At 35.0% G+C, this 27,151-nt stretch overlaps 2 protein-coding genes across 4 annotated transcripts; one reads left to right on the top strand and one right to left on the bottom strand.

Annotated features, from left to right (window-relative positions):
- Nucleotides 1–868: 868 nt before the first annotated feature.
- On the top strand, nucleotides 869–16,657 carry UPF3A (UPF3A regulator of nonsense mediated mRNA decay). Of its 3 annotated transcripts, none has more exons than XM_058185646.1 (11): nucleotides 869–1,102; nucleotides 2,634–2,740; nucleotides 4,416–4,522; nucleotides 5,810–5,908; nucleotides 6,001–6,111; nucleotides 9,397–9,452; nucleotides 9,553–9,711; nucleotides 10,964–11,121; nucleotides 13,650–13,888; nucleotides 15,282–15,397; nucleotides 16,504–16,657. In XM_058185646.1, the coding sequence occupies exons 1-10, from the start codon at nucleotides 956–958 to the stop codon at nucleotides 15,347–15,349; spliced, it is 1,251 nt and encodes a 416-aa protein (XP_058041629.1). In that variant the 5' UTR covers nucleotides 869–955; the 3' UTR covers nucleotides 15,350–15,397; nucleotides 16,504–16,657. The 3 variants fall into 3 exon arrangements, with proteins under 3 accessions (XP_058041629.1, XP_058041627.1, XP_058041628.1); XM_058185644.1 differs by having other exon boundaries at nucleotides 13,650–13,944; XM_058185645.1 differs by having other exon boundaries at nucleotides 15,282–16,545.
- Nucleotides 16,534–27,146, bottom strand: LOC131199658 (F-box only protein 36-like). The gene is made up of 4 exons (XM_058185647.1): nucleotides 22,907–27,146; nucleotides 21,974–22,082; nucleotides 18,332–18,504; nucleotides 16,534–18,066 (listed from the first exon to the last, which is right to left on the bottom strand). The coding sequence occupies exons 1-4, from the start codon at nucleotides 23,000–23,002 to the stop codon at nucleotides 17,902–17,904; spliced, it is 543 nt and encodes a 180-aa protein (XP_058041630.1). The 5' UTR covers nucleotides 23,003–27,146; the 3' UTR covers nucleotides 16,534–17,901.
- Nucleotides 27,147–27,151: the final 5 nt, after the last annotated feature.

The following is a 27,151-nucleotide window of genomic DNA, read 5'->3' as shown; positions in this document are numbered from 1 at the left end:
TTTGGCAGAACCATAGGAAAACTCAGAAATCAAACAGGTGGTTAAAAATTTCAGAAAAGGGATAGAAGAAGAAGGGTTGTTCTTGGTTACCCCTGCAGTTACACAGTAAGGTTCTAGCAAGGTTTGCAAATATGAATCCCTTAACAACTGAGAAGTTATGGGTGGCAGTACATATTGAAGCATTCTCTTGTTTCAGGGCCAGTGCACATAAGTAAAGGTTCCATTGAAAGCTGTAATATAAATACTGTTAAGCCAGATCCAAATGCTCTTGAGTTGTGGCAACACAAGAATTGCATTATAGTTCTGAAATTTAATTTCAACTGTCCTATTGCCTTAGTCAAAAAGGGTAGCCTACCGTTTTCTTGCTGTCGACTGTATTTAATACCATTCTTCATTTTTTTTTTTAAAAAGGGGGTGGGAGAAAGATCTGCAGATAGGCTGTTGCAAGAAAAAGATGGGATGGAACAGGTGGGTTTGCAGTACATTATTTTGTGATTCTCTCCTAGACTCATCAAACGTGCATAGATCCAGAAAATGGGGGTGGAAGAAAACCAAAAAGCACCATCGGATCGAGTTTTTCTAATCCGGGGTACAAACTGAGAGGCTCTACCTAGAAATCTTGATCGTGCCATACAATATGAACCAGATGGGTTACCGGGCGCTTAGAACAAATTGGGCCAATTTTGCAGCCGTGAAAGAGGACCAGTCCAGTACGCCCGAGACGCAGCTTTTCCGACCGAGAGCCCGGGCAATGCGGGACATCCCTTAGCAACCCCAACCCCTTTGCCCGATCCCCTAGCTCTCGCGAGACCCTCTTGGGCACGGGGGCTGTTCTCGCGATGTTTCCCAGCAAAGGTTGGCGGTTGAAAGAAGAGGAGCGAAAGGAAGCCCGGCTGAAGCTTGAAAGCTGCGGAGTAGCGAAGGATCGCAAGGCTCGGCCAATAGAGCCGGGGTCATGGAGGCTCCGCTTCAGCGAGAATCCCCACGTCGTGTGTCAGAGACGCCGTCCTCCTCTCCGGGGCCGCCGCCCCCTCCGCCCCCGCCTTCCAACCTGCCGCCGGGCAAGCAGCAACGGGAAGAGAAAAGAGCGGCGCTGAGTAAAGTAAGAGGCCGGCGGGCAAAGGGAGGGGCTGCCCTCCAGCACCAAGGACAGCGAGCTCGAGGAAGGAGCGGCGGCGGCGTGGGGGGGGGGAATGGGAGGAGCTACCGCACCTGAAGCGCTAAGGGGCCTTCGCGAGGGACAAAGCGCGGGGTGGGGGCGCCCGGGACACACGGAGGGGACGGAGCGATGCTGAAAGGGCTGTGGGGCTCCGGTTCTGTAGCTTGGCTCCAGCCCCCTCCTGGCCAGAAAACACGGTCTGCTTGGTAAAGGAGAATATCTGTAGCTCAGGGTTGACATGAAGGGTCCTTGGTGCTCTCTGAGCCTGCTTGTTTCCTTGCAGACGTTTCACTACCCAAACTGGGTGACATTATCAGTACTAAGGTAAAGGTAAAGGTTCCCCTTGCACATACGTGCTAGTCGTTGCCGACTCTAGGGGGCGGTGCTCATCTCCGTTTCAAAGCCGAAGAGCCAGTGCTGTCCGAAGACGTCTCTGTGGTCATGTGGCCGGCATGACTATATATTTTTATATACTATATAAATATATATATTATATATATATATATATATATATAAATTATATATAAATATATATTTATAAATAAATATATAAATATAAATTATATATAAATATATCAATACATATATATATGTTTATACACTATATAATCTTTTTGTATGATACTTACATATATTGTTGTGACAAAAATAAATAAATAAAATAAATAAATGACTCAACGCCAAAGGCGCACGGAACGCTGTGCTAGTATCATCAATACTAGCACACTGATAGTCCCAAAAGGGCTTTTTTTTCAAGAGGCAATTGGACTTTTTGGTTTTTCTTTGAAGATGTTTTGCTTCTCATCCAAGACGCTTCTTCAGCTCTTGGATGAGCTGGAGAGCTCAAGATCGAGAGCTAAAGAAGTGTCTTGGATGAGAAGTGAAACATCTTCAAAGAAAAACCAGAAAGTCCAGTTGCCTCTTGAAATAAAGCACCTTTGGGACAACCCTGATCTGGATGACTGAGAATCTCCATAGACATTTAGCACTGATAGTGTTACCTAGTTTGGGTAATGAAACATCTGCAAGAAAACAAGCAAGTTCAGAGAGCACCAAGGACCCTTCAAGGTCTGCTTTGTCCACCTGGAGCAAATAGGATCCTTCTTTCAAATCCTCATGAGGACAGAAGCAATCAGTGCAGCCATCTCATTATGATCATCATCCTTGTTCTTTATGTACCATCAGAACACTAAAATGGGAAAATGGTGGGATTAATGCAGCACCACCCACTTCAAGACAGCACTGTCAGGAATGAGGGAGGCTGAGAGAACCCCAGGGCCCATAGTTGTAGCTGAATGGCATGTGGACAGCATTGTGTTTCTCAGGAATATTATATAAAATAGGAATATTTCTAATGGGAAGTGTATTTTTTTTTAAATGCAGATCAGCAACAATAATCTTGTTTTGAGTGTATTGCAGCCACTGGCATGAGAAAAACTGTTGTATGCCTGGTTTTACCTGTATTGTTTTGCAGGTAGTTATTCGCCGGCTTCCTCCTAACTTTACTAAGGAGCAGCTAGAAGAACAACTCCATCCACTTCCAGCTCATGATTATTTTGAATTTTGTTCCTCTGATCCCAGGTGAGCATTTGTATAAACCAATACAATTGTTTATTTCATGTTTGTCTGTTGCTATTAACATAGGATGCATTTTAGTGTAAAATGTTTCTTAATACAGAGGATGTATAACAGTACTCTACTGTTCATTAATGGCATATTTAATGCTATTCATTCTGTACAGAATGTGCTGCTGTAATTATCATGGCACTAGAACGCAAATCAATGAAATTGATTTGCAGAAGATTCACAGCAGGGAGCAGGAATCATGTAAGGTTTGGATGTGTTAGGAGTATTCTTTCATACATATTTGAGACATTAAATTTTACTTTTTCTAACCAAAAATAGCTTAAGAATGGACAACATTTGACCATTCTAGCCAGATTGAGTGAATCTTCTGGAAGATTTATTCGTTCGTTCGTTCGTTCATTCATTCATTCACCTTTATTGAGTTATAAAAAATAACTGAGTTATTTTTTGCAAATAACTCAAGGTGGCAAACATATCCTACATATCTTCCTCAACTTATTTTCCCCACAACAACAACCCTGTGAAGTGAGTTGGGCTGAGAGAGAGTGACTAGCTCAAGGTCATCTAGCTGGCTAAGGTGGCACTAGAACCCTTAATTTCTATGCTGTTTCTTTAGCTACCAGATCAAACTAGATAAATAAACTAAATAAAAGTAAATCACATCATATATTACTACTGCCTTCTCTCATGAGACTATCAGGCTGTTTATGGCCATTTCAGAGACTGGAATGTAATTTTTTAAATCTGGATTGTTAATGGAGCATTGTTCTGTGATATGATATGATGTTGGGTTCCTCAAAAAGTAATTGAAATATTCATGGTTTAGAGAAAACTTTATCAAATAGCACAACATAGCTTACAGCATTCTGATCGTTTCATTCTGTCATCATGAGGACCAAAATTCAAATAGATTGAATTTTGCCAATGTATAATTTTTTCCTATATAAGTGTATTAAAGTGTGCAAGACTGTGAAAGGCACTAAAAGGAAAGGGAAAAGGAAAAAATGCAGAATTTTTTTTCTATCCAGATACAAAATCTTAAGTTACTTGTTTATTATATCATAGTATAACATCATCACTATCATATAGCTGTGTTCACAGAGTAGGGTGATATACTGCAGTCAGGCCATAGTACAATTTCATTATTTTGGCATACAGTATTGTGGCTTTAGAGCATAATTTATTATTTAATATATTGTACAAACTTAAGCAGTTGCAATCTATTAATAAAAGTTAAATCACACTTTAGTATAAAATGTAACTAGGAAATTGGAGTTCATTGGGAATGAGTATCAAAAAGTTTTAATTTTCATCACTTGATCTATTGCTCAGAATCTCTTCTCTTTGAATGGAAGGCCTAACCTGATCTAACTTGCCTCCATTGTTTCCCAGGCCTTTTTTGCTCAATTTACTTGCAGCCAAAATAGGAATGAAGTTATAGTGGCTTTCAAACCTTGAAGGTGAAGTCTGCGAAAACTAGGTTGGTTGAATAATAGCACATTTGCATAGAGGTTAATGATTATTAAGAATTCATTACCCATAGCATTTCTGATGGCCTGTCTTTTCATTAAATGTATAGATATAATGGTTGCTTTCTTTGGGACATTTATTTGTATAATTTTCCTTTTAGAAGTTACATACAAGTAATTGAAATTCACTCTTGTTGCAGTCTGTATCCCCACCTCTACTCAAGAGCGTATATTAATTTTAGGAATCCCGATGACATCCTTCTTTTTAGAGATCGCTTTGATGGCTATGTCTTCATTGACAATAAAGGTAACTCATAAATTACTCATAAAGGATCCATAAAAATGTATGGAACACAACAGACTCCCAAATTTATGTTGCTGAACATAAATTTATGTTATATTTTGCGACTTTTCTTGCCACACTTGTTAGGTGCAGTTGTTAAATTAGTAACACGGTTGTCAAGTGAATCTGGCTTCCCCATTGACCTTTTTTGTTAGAAGGTTGCAAAAAGGGATCACATAACACTAAGACCCTGCAACTATCATAAATATGAACCACTTGTCAAGCATCCAAATGTAAGTCTGAATGACAATAGGGATGCTGCAATGGTCATAAGTGTGAAAAAATGGTCATGCCACTTTTTTCAGTGCTGTTGTAACTTCGAACGATCACTAAATGATTTGTTGTAAGTGGAGGACTACCTGGATTCACAATGGATCTCATTGATTGACCATCCACTGAATTCTTGAAAGCAAAATTCTATTTAAATGTGTTTGGTTTTTTGTTACATTCTTTTCCAACACTTAAAGCTTTAGCTGTATGACTGAAAGTGAGGTCAAGTGTGTCAGAGTTACAATACCAATATAGATTCTTCTTCAACGTAGTAGCAGTTACAAGCAAAACACAGGCAGCAGTACAGCAGAGATGCAAGTCCACACTGGTTTCAGTTTTGTTTCTCAGCACAGCACAGAGCTGAGCCACACCCAGCCTCCAAACTGTTTCAGCTCCCATTGGCTGACTTAGTTGCTATGCCTATTCATTGGCTGACCTAGTTACCATGTCTCTGCCAGTTCATGAATAATCTGACAAAGTGAAATGTATATTCATGCAAGATATATATATCTTACATAAAAGTTAGTGCCTTTGTGATGGACTGCTACAAAGATATTCATTGGCATCAATTGCTTTGTACTGTACTTTGAGAGGAGACTTCCTGGACTACCAGAAGTCTAATCTAAATTCAACAATAGAAAAATCACTTCAGAAAAGGATAATGACAAACTACGGTATTTCCATATAGTTGCTAAAAAAGAGGACCTTCCTGATGTCATTTGAGTAACACTTAACTTGAAGGAAACTTCTTTGAAGCAATATGAAGAAGAGACTGATGTGACCAGTTACTGTAGGTCTGGTGAATTCATAGAAGTTTGCTCTTGTGTACTGGTTTCCTTTTCTGGTTTGATGCTATGTGTAATAAGCTTGAGTCAGATAAAATAGGATGAATAATTTTGATCCTGACATTTGTTCTCAAAAGAACTTCAGTTTTAAAATTAATTGTCCTTTATAATTCTCTTCCTTTGTGATTCTTTAAAGGTTTGGAATATCCTGCTGTTGTTGAATTTGCACCATTCCAAAAGATTTCTAAAAAGAAACTAAAGAAAAAAGATGCAAAATCTGGAAGCATAGAAGATGGTACACTTTTTTGTTGGTGGTAAAACTTTCTTATTGTAATTTAAGATGAGCTTCTTTTGCAATACTTTGCTTTTTATATTTTTCTTTCACAGATCCAGAATATAGAAAATTTTTAGAAAGTTATTGTGCTGAAGAAGAAAAAATATGTGCCAACCCTGAAACACTTCTGGGAGAAATCGAAGCAAAAACAAGAGAACTCATTGGTTTGTTAAGCTAATTTTTTCCATTCAGTAATTAAAAGTTTTTCTAATTAGGTGTTCATGTTTTACCTTGCTTATTGAACTTCTTAAGTCATATGAAAAATTATGATCATGGCAGCTTTTATTTGTTTTCTTCTATTGAATTAAAAAAACTCGCACATGCTTTCTAAAGGACATTGTACTAAGTTCAGACAATGTATTGATGAATTTGGGGAATTATCCATAGAAATATTTTATGCTAGTCTAGGAAATATATAAAATAGTATTTAAATCCTGAATAAATCTAATAGCAAGACACTTTAATACACATATGTTTAATGAATTGAATGTTCAGCAGCCACTGTAATTTTGTTTTTGATATTTGAGTAAATGTCACCAATTAAATGGAGAGGAATGTGGTGGCTCAGTGGCTAAGATGCTGAGCTTGTTGATCGAAAGATCGACAGTTCAGTGGTTCGTATCCCTAGTGCTGCATAACAGGGTGAGCTCCTGTTACTTGTCCCAGTTTCTGCCAACCTAGTAGTTTGAAAGCACATAAAAAATGCAAGTAGAAAAATAGGGACACCTTTGGTGGGAAGGTAACAGCGTTCTGTGCGCCTTTGGCATTTAGTCATGCTGGCCACATGACCACTGAGACGTCTTCAGACAGACTCTTTGGCTTTGAAACTGAGATGAGCATCTCCCCTGGAGTCAGGAACGACTAGCACATATATGTGAGGGGAACCTTTATCTTTATCTTTACACCAGTTAAGTAGTATTTTTTTCCTGTGATCTTTGTTATTTCATAGCACAGGTGCCTACACTTGTGTTGTAGTATTTCAATGCTATCTTCCTTTTTTGTATAAATGTTAAGATTCATAAAAAGGACATTAACATGAAGTCAACCCATAATTAAAATAAGTTAGGAAAAAACATGACAACAATAAAAAAATATTGTCTCTTGCTTTAGATAATAATGTCAACATACCATTCAGAAATATATCTAAAGGATAGACAGAGACAGAAAAATGACTCCAACATTAAATTTGTCATTTCATTAGATAGTGGTTATTTTATATATGTTCAGTTGCTAAGGCAAGGAATTAATAATCAATTAGTACTAATTTTAGCATTTTATGACTTTTCGTATTTGTAGAAAAGGCTAGCTAGATTATATGAAGATTCCCAAACATTACTTAAATGATAATTTAGTTTATCAGACATCCTTCCCCCATTTTTATGAAATGAATGATTTCATTTTGCCTAGGAGTGGACAAGAAATAAATATACCACTTTTAACAATTAAATTATAATCTATATATCAAATAATATGACCAAAAACCTGGCAGCTTTATAAAATAATACTTTTCATTGCTGCTATATAACAAAACATTGAAATATTTTTAAATGAAAAGGGTGAGCTTACCTCAGTTTGCATAATTTCTCAAATCTGAGTTACGTATATTTTTTTTGGCTAGCCAGCCTCACTTCTTGTACCACTTTTATTTTTATGGTTGTTATTTTTTATTGTGATTAGATCTCTTTATAGCAATTACTACAGAATAATATGATCATTTTGTCAACTTGTCTGGACAGAGTGCATGTAAATTTTAACAGAGATCCAGTTTTGGGTGCACATGCTGTGCAACCTCTGCACCTAAAGCTGGAAGCTAGTAAGATTATACTTTGCTCTTTTCTCTCCACGTTGCTTTAACAAGCTGACAGTCCTTTCAGTTAAGCAGAGCAAGTTCTGATCTAGAATTAGTAATCTAGCTATGAATGTGCAAGCCAAATGGATTCTCCATGCAAAGCCGGAATCCAGTTTTAGATGAGCAAGATCTGTGAGATTGCATGTGCAAGCTATCATTGAAATCTCAGCAATGACTTGTTTCAAAGCTGGCTTCCTCCATACATTGAATGGAGGATATGAAGTACTTTTCAAAAGGTATAGAACTGTCCCCCAACTATAGATTATTAATTTGTCATTTCCCCAAACCAAAATGGCTGTGATTCCTTTTACCATCCTTGAGTCATCAACTCTTTTAAAATTGTTCCCTACCCTCATGTTATTTACATTTGGGGGCTGATATTTATCAAGTTGTCCCTTTAACAGTATAGCCAACAAATGTTGATGGAGCACTCACTGTGGAGATATTGGCCTTGAGCAAAATACTATTGAGAGCTTGTCTATCACTATGTAGTAGTGAACTAAAATATGAAAATTCAATGCCATGTGTCTCTCTAACTTACATTAACACTCACTGAAGGGAAAGATTGTGAATAGGATGTTGAGCTGAGCAAACACTAGCTGTTGGAAGCAGGGTTGGATTAGGGTTAGGGTCAGGAAGCATATTGGAGCCCATCAGATTGTGCTAGTGTTTTAGATAAACGCCTGCCCAAACAAGGCAGAAACATATTCTGGCACTGATCATATTCTGCATGTGCAGTCCAACCTTCCACACCACTTGCAACCACAGTCAAATGTGCTTGTGACCCCAATCCACCTGGGTTATAATTTTAAAAAGGTACTTGATTATTAATATTTTTATATAAAGGTACTGTACATGCTTTGAGTTTTTAGGAGTTATAAAATAATAGGTTATTGTTTTAACCTGAAATCTCTAAAAAGCAGTCATCTAGACATTAACATTGGTACTGTTAATAGCTATCCTTTTGTGATCTCTTATCTTTGAAATGGAACTTTGTCTTCACTAATATATAAAATTATAATGAATCGATTTAGAAATAATTTCCAGTTTTCTCCATGGCCACATTTGTTTGTTATTATAAATCTGCCAAAGAATTGAAGTAAAAGAGTAGCATACACAAGTAATATTTTTCTATATTGTACTCAGCAGTTAATTGTTATTAATATTAATAATAGCTATCAGTAGCTATGGCATACTGTTACAGAAATTTGAAGCATGTGTTTTGCACAAATGTGCATTTTAATAATTTAAAAATAAATAAAAGAGTTATAAGGTATAAAAATTTCATTCATCAGATCAAAGGTGAAATAAATGGGATTTTTTTGTACTCTAATTATTGAAAATAACAAGAAAAAGTATTTGTTGGAAAAAATAAAACATTATTAAGACTTCTATATTGGTATTGCACTTGTCAGGCTTATTTATTGCTTTTTAAACTCCTTAGCAATCTGATAAATATAGACAAATGTTTCTTTAGTAGCTCATGGACTAAATGAAATATTACTAATTATTAATTATCGTGTTAAAGCTTAAATGTTAACAAATATAAAACATGGTTATTTTAGGAATGGAACACTACATCACATTTTTTGTGTTTTAGCTAGAAGAACCACCCCACTTTTGGAATATATTAAAAATAGAAAATTAGAAAAACAGGTATGTTAGCATTTTGAACTACAGCTTAAATATTGACTTCAGTTTTTTGTAATAGTAATATAAATCAATGCTAATTGATTCACATTTTCTAATATTTCAGAGAATTCGAGAAGAGAAAAGGGAAGAAAGAAGGAGAAGAGAATCAGAAAAAAAACGGCTAAGAGAAGATGAGAAACGGAAACGCCGAGAGGAAGAAAGACGCAAAAGAAAAGAAGCTGAGAAACAAAAGAAAATTGCTGAAAAAGAAATAAGGATTAAGGTAATGCAGAACATGAAAAAAAAAAATTTCAGTATGCTTTCAGTGCTTTAATGGTAGTAAGCTTTCAGATTAATTCATGTTTTTGTGAAACATTTTTTAAAATGATAAATAAATGTATACAATATTTCCCTTGCAAAGAAAAAAGTGATTTGCAAGTTTTGAAATAACATTTATCTTTAAAACTGAAGTTATTTCCTCCATATGCAAGATAATTGTGAAGGTAAACCATTTCCTTCACTACACTGCCAGACGTAAAAATTACTCCTAGGAAACTCAGCACCTCTGATTCATTTGAAGGTCCTGTATAGCATACTTGATTTATGTTATTTGTTATTTTCTATGTCATTAATATATTGTTAACTTTCTACAAATCGTAACGATTTGTTGAGAATTCAGTAGGATTTGGAATAACAAGTATCACAGGGCTGGTTTAGCTTGTAAGATGAGCTTATTTCAGTGTATTCTTACAATCTCTCTTATCCTTCCTCCTGTCTACTCTTCCTGAATGAGGATGAGACATTGGAGTTTTATAGAAGAGCCCCATTACTCAAGGCAGAGTTGCATTCTAAGATAAATTAATTTAAGAGAGCTCATGAGGGAAAAGTTTCCAACTTTGCTTTTCCTTCATCTCAAATGCTTCTTTAGAGGCATTTCAGTGACAACGGTGGAAAAGTGGCAACTGGAACATTTCATTTACTTTTAAAAAGTCATTTATCCTAGCATTCAAGGTATTGTTAACACAAATAAAATGGATACCAGAGAACAAACTGTAGAGTATATATTAGATGAGCTTAGCAGTGAGATCCAGATGAATCTTAATTTTACTAATTTAAATCCATTGTTTCCAGAAATCCATGGAATTGGCTGTCAGAGGGAATAATGAGGAACAATTGAATTAATGGTTACTTACATCTGGCCTACAGTAGAACTGTTTTCCTTGTATGCTTGGGCTTCAGGAGACTGTTTGACAAATAATACTAAATAGTGACAACATAACAAAGAACTAATTTCACCAAAAGCAATGGATAAAACTCAGATATAGATAGATAGATAGATAGATAGATAGATAGATAGATAGATAGATAGATATTCATTTATTTATAAGAAACACATGAAAAAGATCAGTAAAAACACTCAGATGATATAACAAAATACTCTCAATTCTGTCCCCGCCCCTCATCTCAGTTATGGTTCATTGCCTTGTTACCTACTTGTTAAATATAATAACTATAACTAAGAAAATATTCTTTAGCTTCTTAAGAAACCTGAAAAGGGAGATGAACAGACTACAGAAAAGCACAGAGAAAAAGAAAAAGGTGATATTGAAGACAACAAATGGGAGAAATCACCAGGACATGGGAGTTTAAAATCCAAGCCATTGGAAGTTCCTCTAAAGGAACTTAAGGAAAAGTGAGTATTTCTTTATTGGGCACTTTGATCACTGATTTAAATCTTGTTAATTCCTTTAATCTTGTGGAATTAAATTTTTAAAACTGCACAGCAATACATTAATTTAACTCCTACAGTAAATCATTTTGTTGGAGTTCTAGTATGGTGAGTGGCAGTAATGAAGCTATCATATGCTAACTTTTATTTTCCTGGTCTAGATCATAGAAATGTAAAGCTACAATTCTCATTTCATGATTGATAACTTATATGTCAGTTTGCAGTCTGATTACAATGAAGAAACATGAACATAAGAAAATATTGTTTGTTTTTAAAAAAATATTTGGCATTTAATGCTTCAACCATCAGGTCTGCAACAGAGCTAAAGAACAAAAGTAAAGCTGTTGTCAGTTTATGAAGTTGATTCAATTACACTTTGGCAGTCCAATAATAATTCAAGAGTCATTCCACTAGACTAGACTTATCAGAGAGAGAGAGAGAGAGAGAGAGAGAGAAAGAAAGGATGGAGGATGGCTGGCTGGACAGACGGACAGTCGGATGGATAGATGATGAGAGGTGCTAAGATTCTTACAATATTAAGAGTTGGTGCCTGAACATTCGTTCCCTTTTCTCATTTCAGTGTTTTGTTTTGTTTTTGTCATTTATTTTAGACTTGAAGGCAGAAATATTTTTTATTGATCTGTAAACTGGAGGGGGAACTTTTCCAGCTAAAACATGGGGTATACTTTTTTAAAATAAGCTTAGCTAACTGATCTCAGTTATTGGCCTGATTGCTGTAAGGCACTTGTAGACATTAAAATTCACAATCGGCATGTAGTCTCTTGAATTTTTTTTCTTCTAGCACATTTCTTCTCTTTTTCAAATTTTTGCATAGATATGAAGCAGAAGCTGCATTCCACTGTATAGAAATATAGCATTCTTTCTATTTTGGCAATTTGGGGGAAGTGGAAAGCAAAGTGTTCTTTTTTTACTTTTAGCATTCATTCCTGGAAATGAAAAGTACAGATAAGGCAGAAGAATAAGTATGTATATGATAAACAGTGAAGGATCTGTGTATGTGAGAAACCAAGCCTTGCCCATTGTTTCCTTTCGCTACATCTTTTTTTAGAATATGGCTCCAGTATGCTACTCATAGATGTATGCAAAAAGGTCACCACCTTTTTCTTTAACACATAGAAGTGCAAGTGGATGTATACAGTTTAGGGGCTGCATGTTCATTATTTCTGATGCTTCTTATTATGTCCTATTCTGTCTGTCCAAACCAGTCCTTAACTGTTTTCTTTGAAGAATCTTTCAATCCTTTACAGCCATCTGGTGCATTTGGAATGTAGATTTTCTCCTATTTGTAATCAAACATGGCATTGTGACAAGCTAACAGGAAGCATGGAGGAAATGACCAGTTTTATATAACTAAGAATGTCATTTTCTGTACATAGTTTAATTAATGTTGAAAGAACTCGTTTTTCACTGATATAGAAGTACAGCTATTGAGGAAATATCTAATGTGTGGTTATTAGAATTCTGTAATGAAAATGCCAAATCTTAACCTCTTTCAAGCAAAAACACTCTTCTTAAGAAAAAGAAATAAATGTAGCAATCTCTTATCTTTCATCTCTCTATCTCAAAACTATTTAACTAGCTCCTCCAGGTTAAAATATATTTGTACATTCTATTAGAAGAATATGATACCGTACCTCTATATAGGTATATTTTATTTGATTTACTTTTTTAAAAAAAATCTAGATTAATTTACCCTTTTAAATTGCCAGTTATCTTTATATACTATTCCTTACTATCTGATCCAGTAAAGTATCCCTTTCTCTGACAATTTATAGTGGGACATTATCTTAATTAGGAATAAATAAAATTAGAATGTAATTTCTAATTGGGTTCTTCAGAATCATTACTTACTGATTCAAAAAGATGCTCACTATTTACTAAAAAGTTGGATGACTCTAGGAAAAATATTGCTTGGTCATGGGAATTTTGGTATATTACCCATTAGACTAGCACAATTTCTTTTGCTTTTTCAGTCAGTTTAATAGCTTTTAATATCAGAGGATTAGAAAGAAAAATTTAAAAAAAAGTATTACAAAAAAGATTTAACCAAATGCTTAAATTCTGGAATGAGCATTTACTTTATACACCTTTATTTTTTATCATTTCCTTTTTCAACTGAATGCAAAATATAAAATTAAATGCAGGCAAGCCTCCTTTTATTATTATTATTTATTAAATTCCTATGCTGCTCAACTTGGGGTTCAAGGTGTCTTTGAGCAGCCATATAATAAAACATACGACTATAAAAATAAGTATAAATATAAAAAGAGTTTAAAATAACAAAAGATTACAACAAATTAAAAGGAAAAAAAACCACAGGTTTGGAGTCGAAAGGTGGTAGTGCCTTCTCTGTTATTGCACCAGCCATCTCCAGCCAACTGCTTCTCCTTTTGTGGCATTGCTAACTATAATATAACCAAACTTATGTTCACTTGATTAATTGTTCAAGTTTACTCACCTTTAAAACACAGATCACAAAATGACAGTGATAAAGAACAAAGAGATTCAGAGAGAAGATTTCGTGAAAAAGAACCTGAGAGACAAAGGTATCGGTTGGAAGATGGCCGAAAGCATAGAACTCACTATGAATTTGACAAATATGTGAGACGGAATGAAGATGAACCGAAGTGGGAGAAAGGGTACAACCAAGACCGAGGAAAGAAAGTGAACTACAACTACAGCTTCACTGTGGACACAGTAGACAAACTGGGTAAAGAGGACAAGTGTGATGACATGGCATCCAAAAAGGAGCGCATAAGAAATAAGGTTCTTTTATTCATTTAGGATAATCTTTCATTAGTAAAATTATATCAGGGGCACAGAGGATTTACTTTTGACATCTCAGCATGAAACTTTTAACAACTATGTTAAAATAACATGAAAAAAATCCACATTTTATAAATCAAAGCAGTTAAGATACCCTTGCTGCTTACATTTAAAATAAAATTATTACAAAGTCTTTTTCTTATGATTTTTTTTCTTCCTAAAAGAAAAAAATATATTCACCTGCTATACACAACTGCCTGCTGTCTTAATGAAAATTTATCAAGACCTAATCCACTCCAAAAAATCCTGACCTTACTAATACACTATTACTAAAAAGCCTATTAGCCACAGTAGTCTAATAACACTGGTGCTGATGAATAACAAAACACAAAGCAATTTCATGTGAGTGCCAGGGCAAATTATCCCTTTTAAAAAAGACAGAGATTTATTTTTCCAAAACGTTTTAAAAGAACACTTACTCCATAAGAGCCTTATTATTGATACTTCTGTTTTTAGAAGATTGGTATTTTCTGATATGGCACTTTAATCTTTGGCTGTATGCAGCTGCAGCAAAAAGAATGCCTTGTCATGATGATGTAGCAACAACGACAGTACTATCCATTGTGGATCACGCAACCTTTGTCAGTTGCAACCTGATTGTAATGAGTAAATTTATCAGGAATGTGAAGCTTTGCTTTAAACATGTTTTTTGAGAAGCATATCTAACTGATTCCAAGAAGTACATTCTCAACTCAAGTAAGTGTCTTTTAAATTGTGGATTAATCTTACACCATTGGTTATAGGATTACGTCGGAGTTGTCATTTTTCTCCTCCATTCCATTATGAAGACTCTTCATCACTGACCAAAAGGCTGCAAAATGATATATTTCTGTAGCACTCTTATATCCCAATCTCCATGCTTATTAGCTAGACAGGCCAATGTTAGATTAGCTTGCAAATGTTAACTGTGTGTGCCAGAAACTATTAAGTCTTTTTGTTTGAATATTGTTATATCCATATTTGTATGAATTTAACTAGCAATTGTTCTAATGAGCATGAGTGGGGACTCTTAAAATTTTCCATGTCTTAGTTTGGTGCCATTTGTCCTACCACTTTTTTCTTGGGTTGTTTTCTCCATAATCTTTTTAGTTTGCTTGAATACTTGCCTCTCAGTGAAAGGAAGAAGAGAGAGAGATTAGTTCTTACTAAATATAAGTAGTAATGGAAATATTTCTTTATATATTCATTCATCTAGGCTGCATTGAGATCCCCAATGCAATTAAATAGTTTTCTCAGAGCTTTTATATTCTTTCTTTGTTCTTTTTTTTTCTGCACAGGATCGCCCAGCCATGCAGCTGTACCAACCAGGAATTCGCATTCGAACACATATGGGACCTACAAGTAGGTTCTATGACTGTGGTGAAAAAACTTCTCAAGAAGTTTATGACAGAAGGTATGAGGCAGACAACTCAGCTGGTGGTAGTTCTGAGAAGAGTGAAGATGTAGAATAAAATGGACATTCAGCTTTAAGATTTAGTTCCCTACAGAGAATTGAATGTTCTTAGAACTTGGCCATCATTGCCAAGAAAATTCTAGTAGGCAATCTCATTCCTTTTTAAAGTTTTCTGTACGGAGTTATGATACATCACATAAAGTAAATATGAATGTGATTTTTTTTAAAAAAAGGAAAGGATTTGTTAGCCTTGGAATCAAATTAAAGCTGGTTCTCTTCTTTTTCCATGTATGAGAATAGTATGCTGTCAGCATATTTGGAAAAAATATGAGTTCAGAATGTCTATAGATACATACATGGTCATTGTATGTATATGTGCTAGGATTAATTTCATGCACATCACTAACTTCTGCCTCATTCAAATGTGCATCTCTTTGCATAATCGAAGTTGTTTTCTTATATACACAAAGGGTATTTTGATTTGAGACATAGGGATGTGATTTTGAGGCAATATAGCTGAAAATTATGCTAGATTTTAGAAGGTAGAGTTTGGAAGTTCAGTAACCCCAAACATATTTTAAATTGCTGTGTTTTGTATAAAACTTTTGAGAAATTGCTACATCTGCTAAACAAAAGGAATATTTAAGATATTTATTTCCAGACATTTTCACTGAAACGTATTTACTATCGTCTACAAATTACATTAACTATACACTCACAGTCCCAAAGGTGCTTTTCAAATGTCTCCATAGACATTTTCACACTCCCAGGTTTGTATGTACATACAAAAAAGTGTTGTACAAAATATAAGTATATTTATATCTGTGGGTGAGAGAAAGAAATTACAGTATCTTAGATTTGGTTCTGTCAGTAGTTTTGTCTCAATATGTAATAATTACAGCAACTGCAACTTTTGATATGAATCATCAATATGTTTATAATTAATGCAATGTTTGCATCATTATCGTAGAACAGTGCTTAATCTGCTATAGGATCATGGTTAAAAGATACGTTTACAGAAAGAGGTTGATGAAGGTAGTTTGCAAGGACATAATGGCACAACATTCATGTGATTCAAAGAGCTGCTTAAGGCTTATTTCTTTCAGGACCTTCATCCCTGCCCTACAACCTCATACATCCACCAAGAGAACAGCAACAACTTAAGCAAAATAGTTTTCAATGGGGAGTATGTGGACAAGGGAAGGGTCAGCACTAGCTTCTGGCCATTCTTTATAGGACTTCAGCGAAAACAGTTATGATATATGGGCCTACCGTATCATATTTAGCCTCTTTTCAGTGTCATAAAATGTTGGGTAAGTGTCAATCTATTTTTAACTTTCTTAAACTGCATGTACCTTTCATTCTATTACCTGAAAAAAAGCTGACTCAAGTCTGAATATCGAATGCAACATTGGCCTTTCATGAAATGACATTTTAAAAACCTTTTGCCTTTTTTCAATATGTGGATTTATTAGTTGTTTTTTGTATGTAAATATTTCATGAAATATATTTTTACATGGCATTGATGGAACTATTTTGGGTTATAAATAGATTATACAGTAGAATGCACCGTACCTGCCACAGGTTCCCTCTGTTCATTATGCTATTAGAATACATTGTGATTTTTTGTGAATATATATATATATTCATATATATATATATATATTCATATTCATATATATATATATACACACATACATACATATATATATATATACATATATATATATATATGTATTTATGTATGTATGTATGTATGTATGTATGTATAAATAATAAGGGCAAGTCATAAAATCAATAATGTTGATAATGTTAACTACTTTTTAACCTTGTTTTGATTTTTTTTATTACTGTACTATTACCATTTGTTTTAATGTAAATAAAATACATTTTTTGTTAATTTCAGTCATTGGAAGATTAAACTGAAATCTAGTCATCCAAATATTGGATTGCTCTGTTTTTTCAACTTCTGGTGCGGAAATGTGTATGGAAAATAATTTATAGGATTAATGAACATATCCATTAGCTGTTTATATAATTTCTTGTTTTCTGAATAGCTGTTCTCTCTTCTAACTGGGGGAAATGATACAACCATTGTATATTGAGTTGCCCTTTAGTGCATAATGTTCCTATTTAAAGAATTGATTGTATATATTTTTTTAAAAAATATTAATTATAAGCTTTTGAAGAATCATCCTCATTTAATTGGGAAAATCATTTCTCATTTAACTGGAAACTAAACACAATAGATTATCTGGGCACCCTTTAGATAGTATGAAACCGCATCTCCCAGAATTCTAAGCTAACACAGCCAAAGGATTAAAATTCTAAGTTATAATACAGGCATCTGAAAAGATAAATTGATGTATCTTGAGGAGCATATAGAGTAGAAGAATGAAGAAGAAAGGGGCAGAAGTCACAGATGGTATGAAACATTTATGGTCCAGTAATGTTATGTAGTCTGAATAGTATAGTCTTTATTAAGAAGATATGAACTCAACATTTTAGAAGAATGTGGTGTGCCTTCTCTGCATCTGTGTCAGATAGTCTTTTCTTTGATGAAAATTCCTTTGCTTTTCATAAGCTGGAAATTTGGCTGACTGTTGTTCAAGAGTATATTTATCTTGCAATTTTTTTATTCTTTCCCAAAATTCATCGGTGTTACACAGCTGAAAGATAAATATCTACAATGCTTATTATATTCTACTTATTAGTAAATCAAATTATCATCTTAATCAAAATAGATGTTTATACCTCATCTCCATTGCATTAATTCTTAATTTTTTGATATATCTCAAAGCTAAGTATTTTCTCTTCGTACATGATAGTATTAATTGACTTATAACTTCTGTACCACTGTATAAATTATAGGCTATATTATGGCAATTATTTAAAACAGCAAATCTATTTTAAAATAACAATGAAAGTTGTTACCTGCTGAAACTTTTTGCAGGTTTTTGACAACTGTTCAATATCTTCCAGATTAAGAAATGACATGATACGAACAATCAAATTTTCAGGCATTCGAACTAGGAAATCGTAGTGTCCTTGGCACAAGTTGAGAGTGTACTTCAGCATGCTTTTCCCAAAAATGCTTTGAACTTGCTCTGAATGAAGTAAATAGAGGGGGGGGGGGACTTTTAGCACATGTGCTGCAACAATAAACACTACTAAGGCTGTGTATTATGATTATAGCAATATAGCGCAAATGCATACTCTAATAATAAAGATCATTGCAAAACACTGATCATCTCAAAAATTGTGGAGATGGTTGTTGAATGAAACTACAACTGTACTACATTGTTTTTTCCAACTTTGATACATTAGCCTTCCTAATTAAATATTTACAACTGAGGAGAAATAATTTAGAAAAAGAAGCTAAAAAAAATGAAAAGAGAAAAACCTCTATGTTAAAAGAAAATGGAAGGCAGCAATAAAACTTGGTTGTATTTACTAAAGAGTAAGATTCATGGAGCACAATGAGATTTATTTTGGAATGGAAAGGGTTGTTCTGCTTGTAATGAATGGAATTATTATTATTTGGCAGATCTGAAGAGTTTGAGACTCTGATATTAATGATATGAAAAGAATCCTATTAATGGAGGGGGGGACGAGAACTCTGGAGGGACTAGGGTATATGTAATACTTGATTTAATACTGCTTTTAAAAAGTTAGTAGAGCTGAATTTTATCAGTTTTATTTGATGTCTCAGTTGTGTCCTTTACAATTCACATGGAGAAATCTTGGTGTGTCACTTCAAAGAGAAAGCAACTTACATCATATTGTAATTACATAATATCAAACACAATTATAATTTTAAATGGAAAGGGAAAAGTTGGAGACCTGGAAAATTATGTTTACAAATACGATTATTTGTAAGAATTTTATTGTTACATAAAGTGTTAATTGTTTACATTCAATTGGTCTTCTGAGTAGATGAGATAGAGTCTATATTTTCTATGTCTTATGTGTGTTTTAACAATACTTGATAAAAAGTGGTATGAATGATGACACAGTAGGTTCAGCCTTTGCTATAAATACTTTAATAAATGTATGACTTATCATGGCAAAGAAATCTAAACTATATTTAGTTATATATACATATCATGACCATATTTCAAGCAGATACTGAGGTGGAAACCTATATTCTTAAATAGGTTTTTGGCACCTAGTCAATCACTGATATTTTTATTGATAGTTTTAGTATGGGATATGGTTATTCAATAGGGCACTTTATGTCAACCCTTTATTGTACACAGACCAGTGTAGAATAAAATATTGGTGATATAAAAGTTAAATAAACACAAATATGTCAGATTGTCAAGCCTCACTTAGATTAATATGGACTAGAAGGATTGAAGGCAGAGCAAGGACATAGCTCTTGATAAGAAAGTTTGATTCCAGATACTAGAAAAGCCATTAATAACCTTAAAAAGTACCTGCTGGAAACTATGTAAGACTTAAGCCATTTATATACAGTGACTGAACTTTGCTTTTCAACAGTATCTGTAACCAAGGTCTTATATTAATGACATCTTAAAATGCTCTGCTAGATCAGACATGTGCCCCCAGTGATATCTCTATGGTTCATAATCCGTGGTCATCAATTTACAAGTCAATTGCTTCACCCCATTTGGCATTTGCCATCAGATAGTTTTAATACAATGATTTGCTTGCAGAACACAAGTTGTTGTTGGAAATTATGTTCCTGTAAATCTTGTCAGAACAAAACCTATTTATTTATTCAAATATTATTTAGATATATAAATACCAAATTCAGATATCTTAGTACCAAAACCACCCAAGATATATTAACATATACATAAGAAAGCTTATTAGCATTACATAAAAAGCAAAAGTGCCATGATCTTGATGAAAGAGAATGCTAACTCTGGATTGCCTGCATAGTTCATATGAAAGTTTTGTTCTTAACCTTGGATAATTATGACTAAAGCATTTCTTGTACATAAACAATACAGACATACATACAGCAGTACTTTGCACTCTTGAGAGTTTTTTAAGTTTCAAATATAAATTAATTTGTCCTGAAGTATAATTACAATATTTATCAGGAAAGATTCAAGACTTTGCTTCAATAAATGTACTTAAGATATTTGGAATGATGAACAGATTTCTCTATAGTAACCACCCCTGTGCAGGGGCAACACCAGTCATTAAGTACATAAGCAAAACAAACAGCTGATTCTATAAAAGGAATGAATAAGTGCCCCAGAAACAAAGAGATTAAAAAAAATTAAACGAACTCCATGGAAAGAATCTACTAACTGCTTGGCACTGCACTTCATTAGTGTCAAGTAGTTCTTGGAAGAAATAAGGCTTGCTAATATATATATATTCTGTCATTACTTTTTAAAATTTTATTTAATAAGATTTATATGGTGGCCATCTTGCTATAATTAGGTAGCTAATAACAGATGAAAACATCCTAACTATACATTACTGAAACTCCTTTAACTAGGCAAAACACTACATTGCAGGACAACAATTTTTGAAACTAGGTAGTTCAAATGGGCTAACTTACAAAATGTTTCCAAAATCCAGGATCTGTGACACCCAGGGGAAGGAAATTTGGGAGAGTTGTGGCTGCTTTAATGCTGCTGGGCCATTGCTGTTTCTTAACACTACTAAACTAAAACATGAAGCCCAGATTTGCAAATTACATAAAACAGCTTCAAAAGAAATGAGGGTGTTATAAGAAGTAACAAGAATAAGAGACAAGTAGAAATAGTATGCAAAAATAGATCTTCATAAGTTCAGATGCTATATTATATAGAAAAGATGAGTTATGCTGGTAAATGCCATTTACATTTATGTGTATCTTCAGAAGGTAAAAATTCTTTAAGTGATTTATATGGGAACATGTGGGAAGTTTAACTTTACCTCCTGCAGCAATCCTAGCGCAACAAAGATCAAATCTCCGTGCTGCAAACAACAACATTAACAAACAATAACAAAAAACCAGTCTGATCTAATGGCTAAGGCATCAGGCTAGAAGCTAGGAAACTGTGAGTTCTAATTTCATTTTAGGACTGCAGTTGTCAGGGTTCCAAGTAACACCCCCAACGAAAAAAGACTCTGAGGCTAGAAGTGCCTCAAAGTTCCATTTTATTAGAGATGTCATATTGGTACATCTGGGAAAATCCGAATCTGAAAGCTTCCAGGTTTTCCCCACCCAAAAGAAATTCCAAGTCCCTTCCCCTGCACCCACATGTCCATCACATGGTCCAATCAATGCACTGTCCCAACTGGAGATGCCTCCCAGTCACATCACTCCAGGTACAGGCCCAAAAGTCCTTGACTCTCAGAGAAAAGAATGTTGTTATGGCTAGATATCTCCCCAACTCCATACAATCCCCCCTCCCAGTTTCCCACAGCACTAAATTTGGCAGCCCTGAAGATCGAAAGAAAAGATGGCTTCCAGAGCTGACAGAAGTTCTGCCAAGCTGGCTTTGGGTATTAAAAGTGGAACCTTGAGTGAATGCAGTATGACCATGTGTGAATGCGTGTATAGAGAAATAAAAGAGATACACAATTATTTTCCCGCTTAATACTTGCTATGTAATTGTTCATCCAATAGAAAATTTCTGTGCGTCTTTTTCAATTCCTTTGGAAAAATCTTTTCTTGATTAGGTCGGTAAGTAATTTGCCATGATCTCCAGATAACCTACAGCATTGAGAATTTTAAAAAGAGTACAGTAAGTTATTATCCCTTTCCTATTTTGTCAAAAATCTAAACATAAAGCAAGAAATTGAGAACATCATTTGCAATCATTTGTGTTTGAATTACATTGTGTAAGAAAAGAGTAGTATGACACACGAATGCTGTTATTTGTTTTTGAGTCCATGACTACAACCACACCACCAGATTTATATATAGAGACATAACTGGGCATATCTGTCAGAATGGCTGTTTGGAACTGCTATCTCTTTTACCTAAGATTTTGGTCTCTTAACTGACTTAACAGATGCTTGACTATACAGAAGATCAAAAAGTGCAGTTTTAGAATAGAATAAAATAGAATAGAATAGAATTTATTGGCCAAGTGTGATTGGACACACAAGGAATTTGTCTTGGTGCATATGCTCTCAGTGTACATAAAAGAAAAGATACGTTCATCAAGGTACGACATTTACAACACAATTGATGGTCAATATATCAATATAAATCATAAGGATTGCCAGCAACAAGTTATAGTCATACAGTCATAAGTGGAAAGAGATTGGTGATGGGAACTATGAAACGATTAATAGTAGTGCAGATTCAGTAAATAGTCTGACAGTGTTGATGGAATTATTTGTTTAGCAGAGTGATGGCCTTCGGGAAAAAACTGTTCTTGTGTCTAGTTGTTCTGATGTGCAGTGCTCTATAGCGTCGTTTTGAGGGTAGGGGTTGAAACAGTTTATGTCCAGGATGTGATTTCTCATATCTCCACTTTTTTCTACAGTAAAGGTTCTAATTTCAGAATAATGAGATCTATGCTATCTTACCTCAGTTTTTGTGATGGTGAAGTAGTGAAAATCTTTCTGTGGAGCGGGAGCCTGAGTTTGAATTTCACAAAGTTTCTCCTGCAGTAGTGAAGACATTCTGTGTCCCAAAGTTGCTTCTATGCCTTCTGTAGAGCTTGAACTCAGCCTATTTTATATGCTCAAGAAATAAATGGCTGGCTTGTGTTTACATTACTGAGACCTGTTTCTTTGCCTAAGGAGGGTTCCGGTGAATAATGTTTTCATCACCAGTTGGGCAATAGTAAAAACAATGAGTCTGTTTAATGTTTGAATTTGGCAGGGGGGGGATTTAAATAACACCATGCAATACAGATCCATCCTTCCTTCCTTCCTTCCTTCCTTCCTTCCTTCCTTCCTTCCTTCCTTCCTTCCTTCCTTCCTTCCTGTCAATCTTGATTCCTGACAACCTAGACTTGTCAGTTTTGTTGGCATGTGGATTGCCATTGCCTGGTTCCTCGGCTAAGAAACAGTTACCCAGTTCTAGGGAAAATGTATGTATTTATCACATTTGTAGGCCAACCACTCAAAGTAACTCTGGGTATGTACAAATTCAAAACACAAGTCAAACAACAATCAAAAAGGAAAAGGCCAAACAAGAGATAGTGAACACTGTAACAACAAAAAAAAAAATTGAACCCCACCATGTCTTAGTTCAATATCTGTGGAAGAGCCAGTTCTTCAAAACTTATCTAAAATATCCATTTCATTGGACAAAGATGTACCAAATGTATGCTGAAAACAGATAAAGCAAGCAAGCAGAAAGAAACAAGGGAAAGTTTAAAACTAATCCCCTTCCCCTACCCAAAACCACTTTCCTCTTCACTGGCCATATTCCAGTGACAAAATGGGCACCTTTAGTGGATATAACAGTCACGAGCTATTAAAACACTTTAGATGAGCAACTGTAGGTATTCCTAGAGGCTGCTGTTGACTGTCATTCCAAAACGGCATCAGAATAAGCCTAGGGAATGTATTGTGCATTTTTACAATGTCCAGAAGCATGTTTTAATTTGGCACTTTTAAAAATTATTTGTTTAGCAGAGTGATGGCGTTTGGGGAAAAAACTGTTCTTGTGTCTAGTTGTTCTGGTGTGCAGTGCTCTATAGCGTCATGTTGAGGATAGAGTTGAAACAGTTTATGTCCAGGATGTGAGGAGTCTAAATATTTTCACAGCCCTGTTTTTGACTCGTGCAGTATATAGGTCCTCAATGGAAGGTAGGTTGGTAGCAATTGTTTTTTCTGCAGTTCTAATTATCCTCTGAAGTCAGACACAGACTTCTGGGTTGCAAAATCAAATCAGACAGTTATAGAGGTGCAGATGACAGACCCAATAATTCCTCTGTAGAACTGTGTCAGCAACTCCTTGGGCAGTTTGAGCTTTCTGAGTTGGTGCAGAAGGAACATTCTTTGTTGTGCTTTTTTTGATGATGTTAGATATCCATTTTAGACCTTGAGATACGGTAGAACCTAGATATTTGAAAGTCTCTATTGTTGATACTGTGTTGTCTAGTATTGTAAGAGGTGGTAGTATGGGAGGGTTTCTCCTAAAGTCTACCACCATTTCTACGGTTTTGAGTGTGTTCAGTTTCAGATTGTTCCGGTCGCACCATGAGGCTAGTTGTTCAACCTCCCGTCTGTATGCGGATTCATCATTGTCTTGAGGAGACCAATCACTGTTGTGTCATCTGCAAACTTCAGTAGTTTAACAGATGGATTGTTTGAGATGCAGTCTTTGGTGGAGAGAGAAGTGGAGAGAGCACACAGCCTGGGTGGGAGGGCTGTGCTAATTGTACCGGTATCTGTTGTGATTCTGCTTAGCTTCACCTGCTGCTTCCTGTCTGTTAGGAAGCTTATGATCCACTTATACTTATAGCTGGTTTAGCTTAGTTAGAAGAATGTCTGGAATGATGGTTCATAATCATACTTTTAATCACAGCAGCCATCTTCTTACATAGATGCAGAAAATTAAATAATTAGTTAAGATCAGGTCTCAGAAGGAGGCAATGGCAAACCACTTTTGAAAAACCTTGCCAAGTCTTGTCCAAGCAGTCTCCAAGAATTGTGGAAGGAAAAATAAACTGCTTAATCAGTACAATATGAGATTCCCAGTTATAGTAAGATACAAGTCAAACCTTGAAAGTTAAAATGGCAACTTTGCAGACCAAATCAGCATTTGCTAAACAAACTTATCTAAACTTGCTACTGAGTTCATGGGTTCTTTCTTCCAATTATCCTTTTGACATACTTAATTTCATGTGGTTGATGGCTTCCATTGAAATCAATGGAAGTTTGAAATATTTAACCTATCAATCACATCAATAGCTCTCTTCTATGTTGCTGTAGTTAGGATTAGAAATATTTTCTAGAATGGTTTTGGATAAATACCAGGAAGACTCACCTTCAGCTCTACCCCCAGCCATGGGAACTCACTAAGAGTGTGGGCTAGTCACTCTCAACCTAACCATCGTCATAGGGAGGTGGTTTCAGAAAAACAAGGAAATCCTTTGAACATTATCTTGAACTCCAGAAAGGCAATACACAAATATAGATTATTATCTTCCATTCAATCATGTCCAATTTTTGAAGATTGCTAAGACAAGGCTCTTGGCAAGGTTTTTCAGAAGTGGACTGAGAGAAAATGACCAGCATAAGATCATCTGACTGGCTATGTGTTCAAGGTAGGACTAGAAGTCATGGTCTTCCAGTTACACTAATTCTTTCACTTATATGATATAATCACTTATGGGCTTTAATAAGAGAGTCTAGGTCTAGTGATTAAGGCACCTGGCTAGAAAGAAAAGGCCCATTAGTTCAACTCCTGCCTTGGCATGAAAGGCAGCTGGGTGACCTTGGGCCAGTCACACACTGTCAGCCCAACTTACCTCACAGGGTTGTTGTGCGGAAAATAGGAAGAGGAAAGGGTATGTTCTCAGGTCTAGACATATATGTGACTTCTTCACTTTGAATATTGTTTTGTTTACACTGACATATACTTTTTCTTTTAATGTTTTATCTAAGTAAAAGAGAAAAAAAATCCCAATAGGCTTATCTAATTTCTCAGACCAATCTGTACAGAAGTTCAGTTCTAGTAGTTTACAATTGATTGTAAAGTTGTCAACCGCTAGAGGTCAGCAGACTATGCTTTAGTCGACAAAAAAACCTGGATAACCCTCTTTACCTAAAGGAAAAGTAAAATCAAATTAATCATAGTAACTGTGGCCATACCAGTTTTACAAGCCTTGGAAAATACAAGTCTTTTTAAAAAAAAATAATGTGTAGGCTTTTACTTTAAACTGAACTTTTACAACTTTTAAAGGGCGTGCATAAGAGCACAAAAGTGCCTACGGTTCCTGTCCTATTGTTCCCTTCATTATTATCAAATTAACATAGCTGTTGCATACTTTTACTTATATATATATATCTTTCTTTTATGATGTGTTGTTGTTTTTTATGTCGATGTTTGTGTATACTGTTGTGACAAAATGAAATTTAAAAAAAACTTGCAAAGTGACTTTACATTTTCTTTCAGTTTTCTTTCAGCCTCAGTTTCTTTCATCCACTAGGTAATACTGCATAATTCGATTCAAAACACAGAGAGGAGTTGCTTGTGTTTTTAGAACATGAACTTCTTCTTTATTCCAGATTTGAAATGGAGTTTCTATGTAGCAATTAGTCCATAGTCAGAATTCTGAGATTATCTTTTAAATTCTCTTGAGTGATACATGAAACCAGATTTTCTTTCCTCTTCCTTAAATTTATTTCATTACAATTCAGTCCTAAATAGATTGGCTTCATACATTATGCTAATCCATTTACTAAGGTTTAAACCCTCCCCCCCAATTTGATGGTCCAAAGGTGATGAGCTTCCAGACTAATTGGGCATGGAACTCATTGCCATTGGATTGATGTTCACACCATGAAAGCCAGCCTTGATACAGGTAGTCCTCAATTTATGACCATCGGGTGACCATTCAAAGTTATGACAGTGTTAAAAATGACTTATGACCAGTCCTCATAATTATGACCATTGCAGCACCCCTGCCATCACATGATCAAAATTTGGGTTCTTGGCAACCTGCACATTTACATTGGTTGCCACCTCCTGCAGGCATGTGATTACTATTTGTAACTTTCAGTGGGTTTCTGACAAGCAAAGTCAATAGAGGAAGCCCGATTTACTCAATAACCACAGCAAAAATGTTAATATAATCAGACATTTGAAGGCTC

Source organism: Ahaetulla prasina, chromosome 5 (assembly GCF_028640845.1).
Source record: "Ahaetulla prasina isolate Xishuangbanna chromosome 5, ASM2864084v1, whole genome shotgun sequence".
In the NCBI taxonomy this organism is placed as follows: Eukaryota; Metazoa; Chordata; class Lepidosauria; order Squamata; family Colubridae; genus Ahaetulla; species Ahaetulla prasina.
Note: the sequence above shows the minus strand (reverse complement) of the source record. Positions and strands in the feature narration are given on the sequence as shown.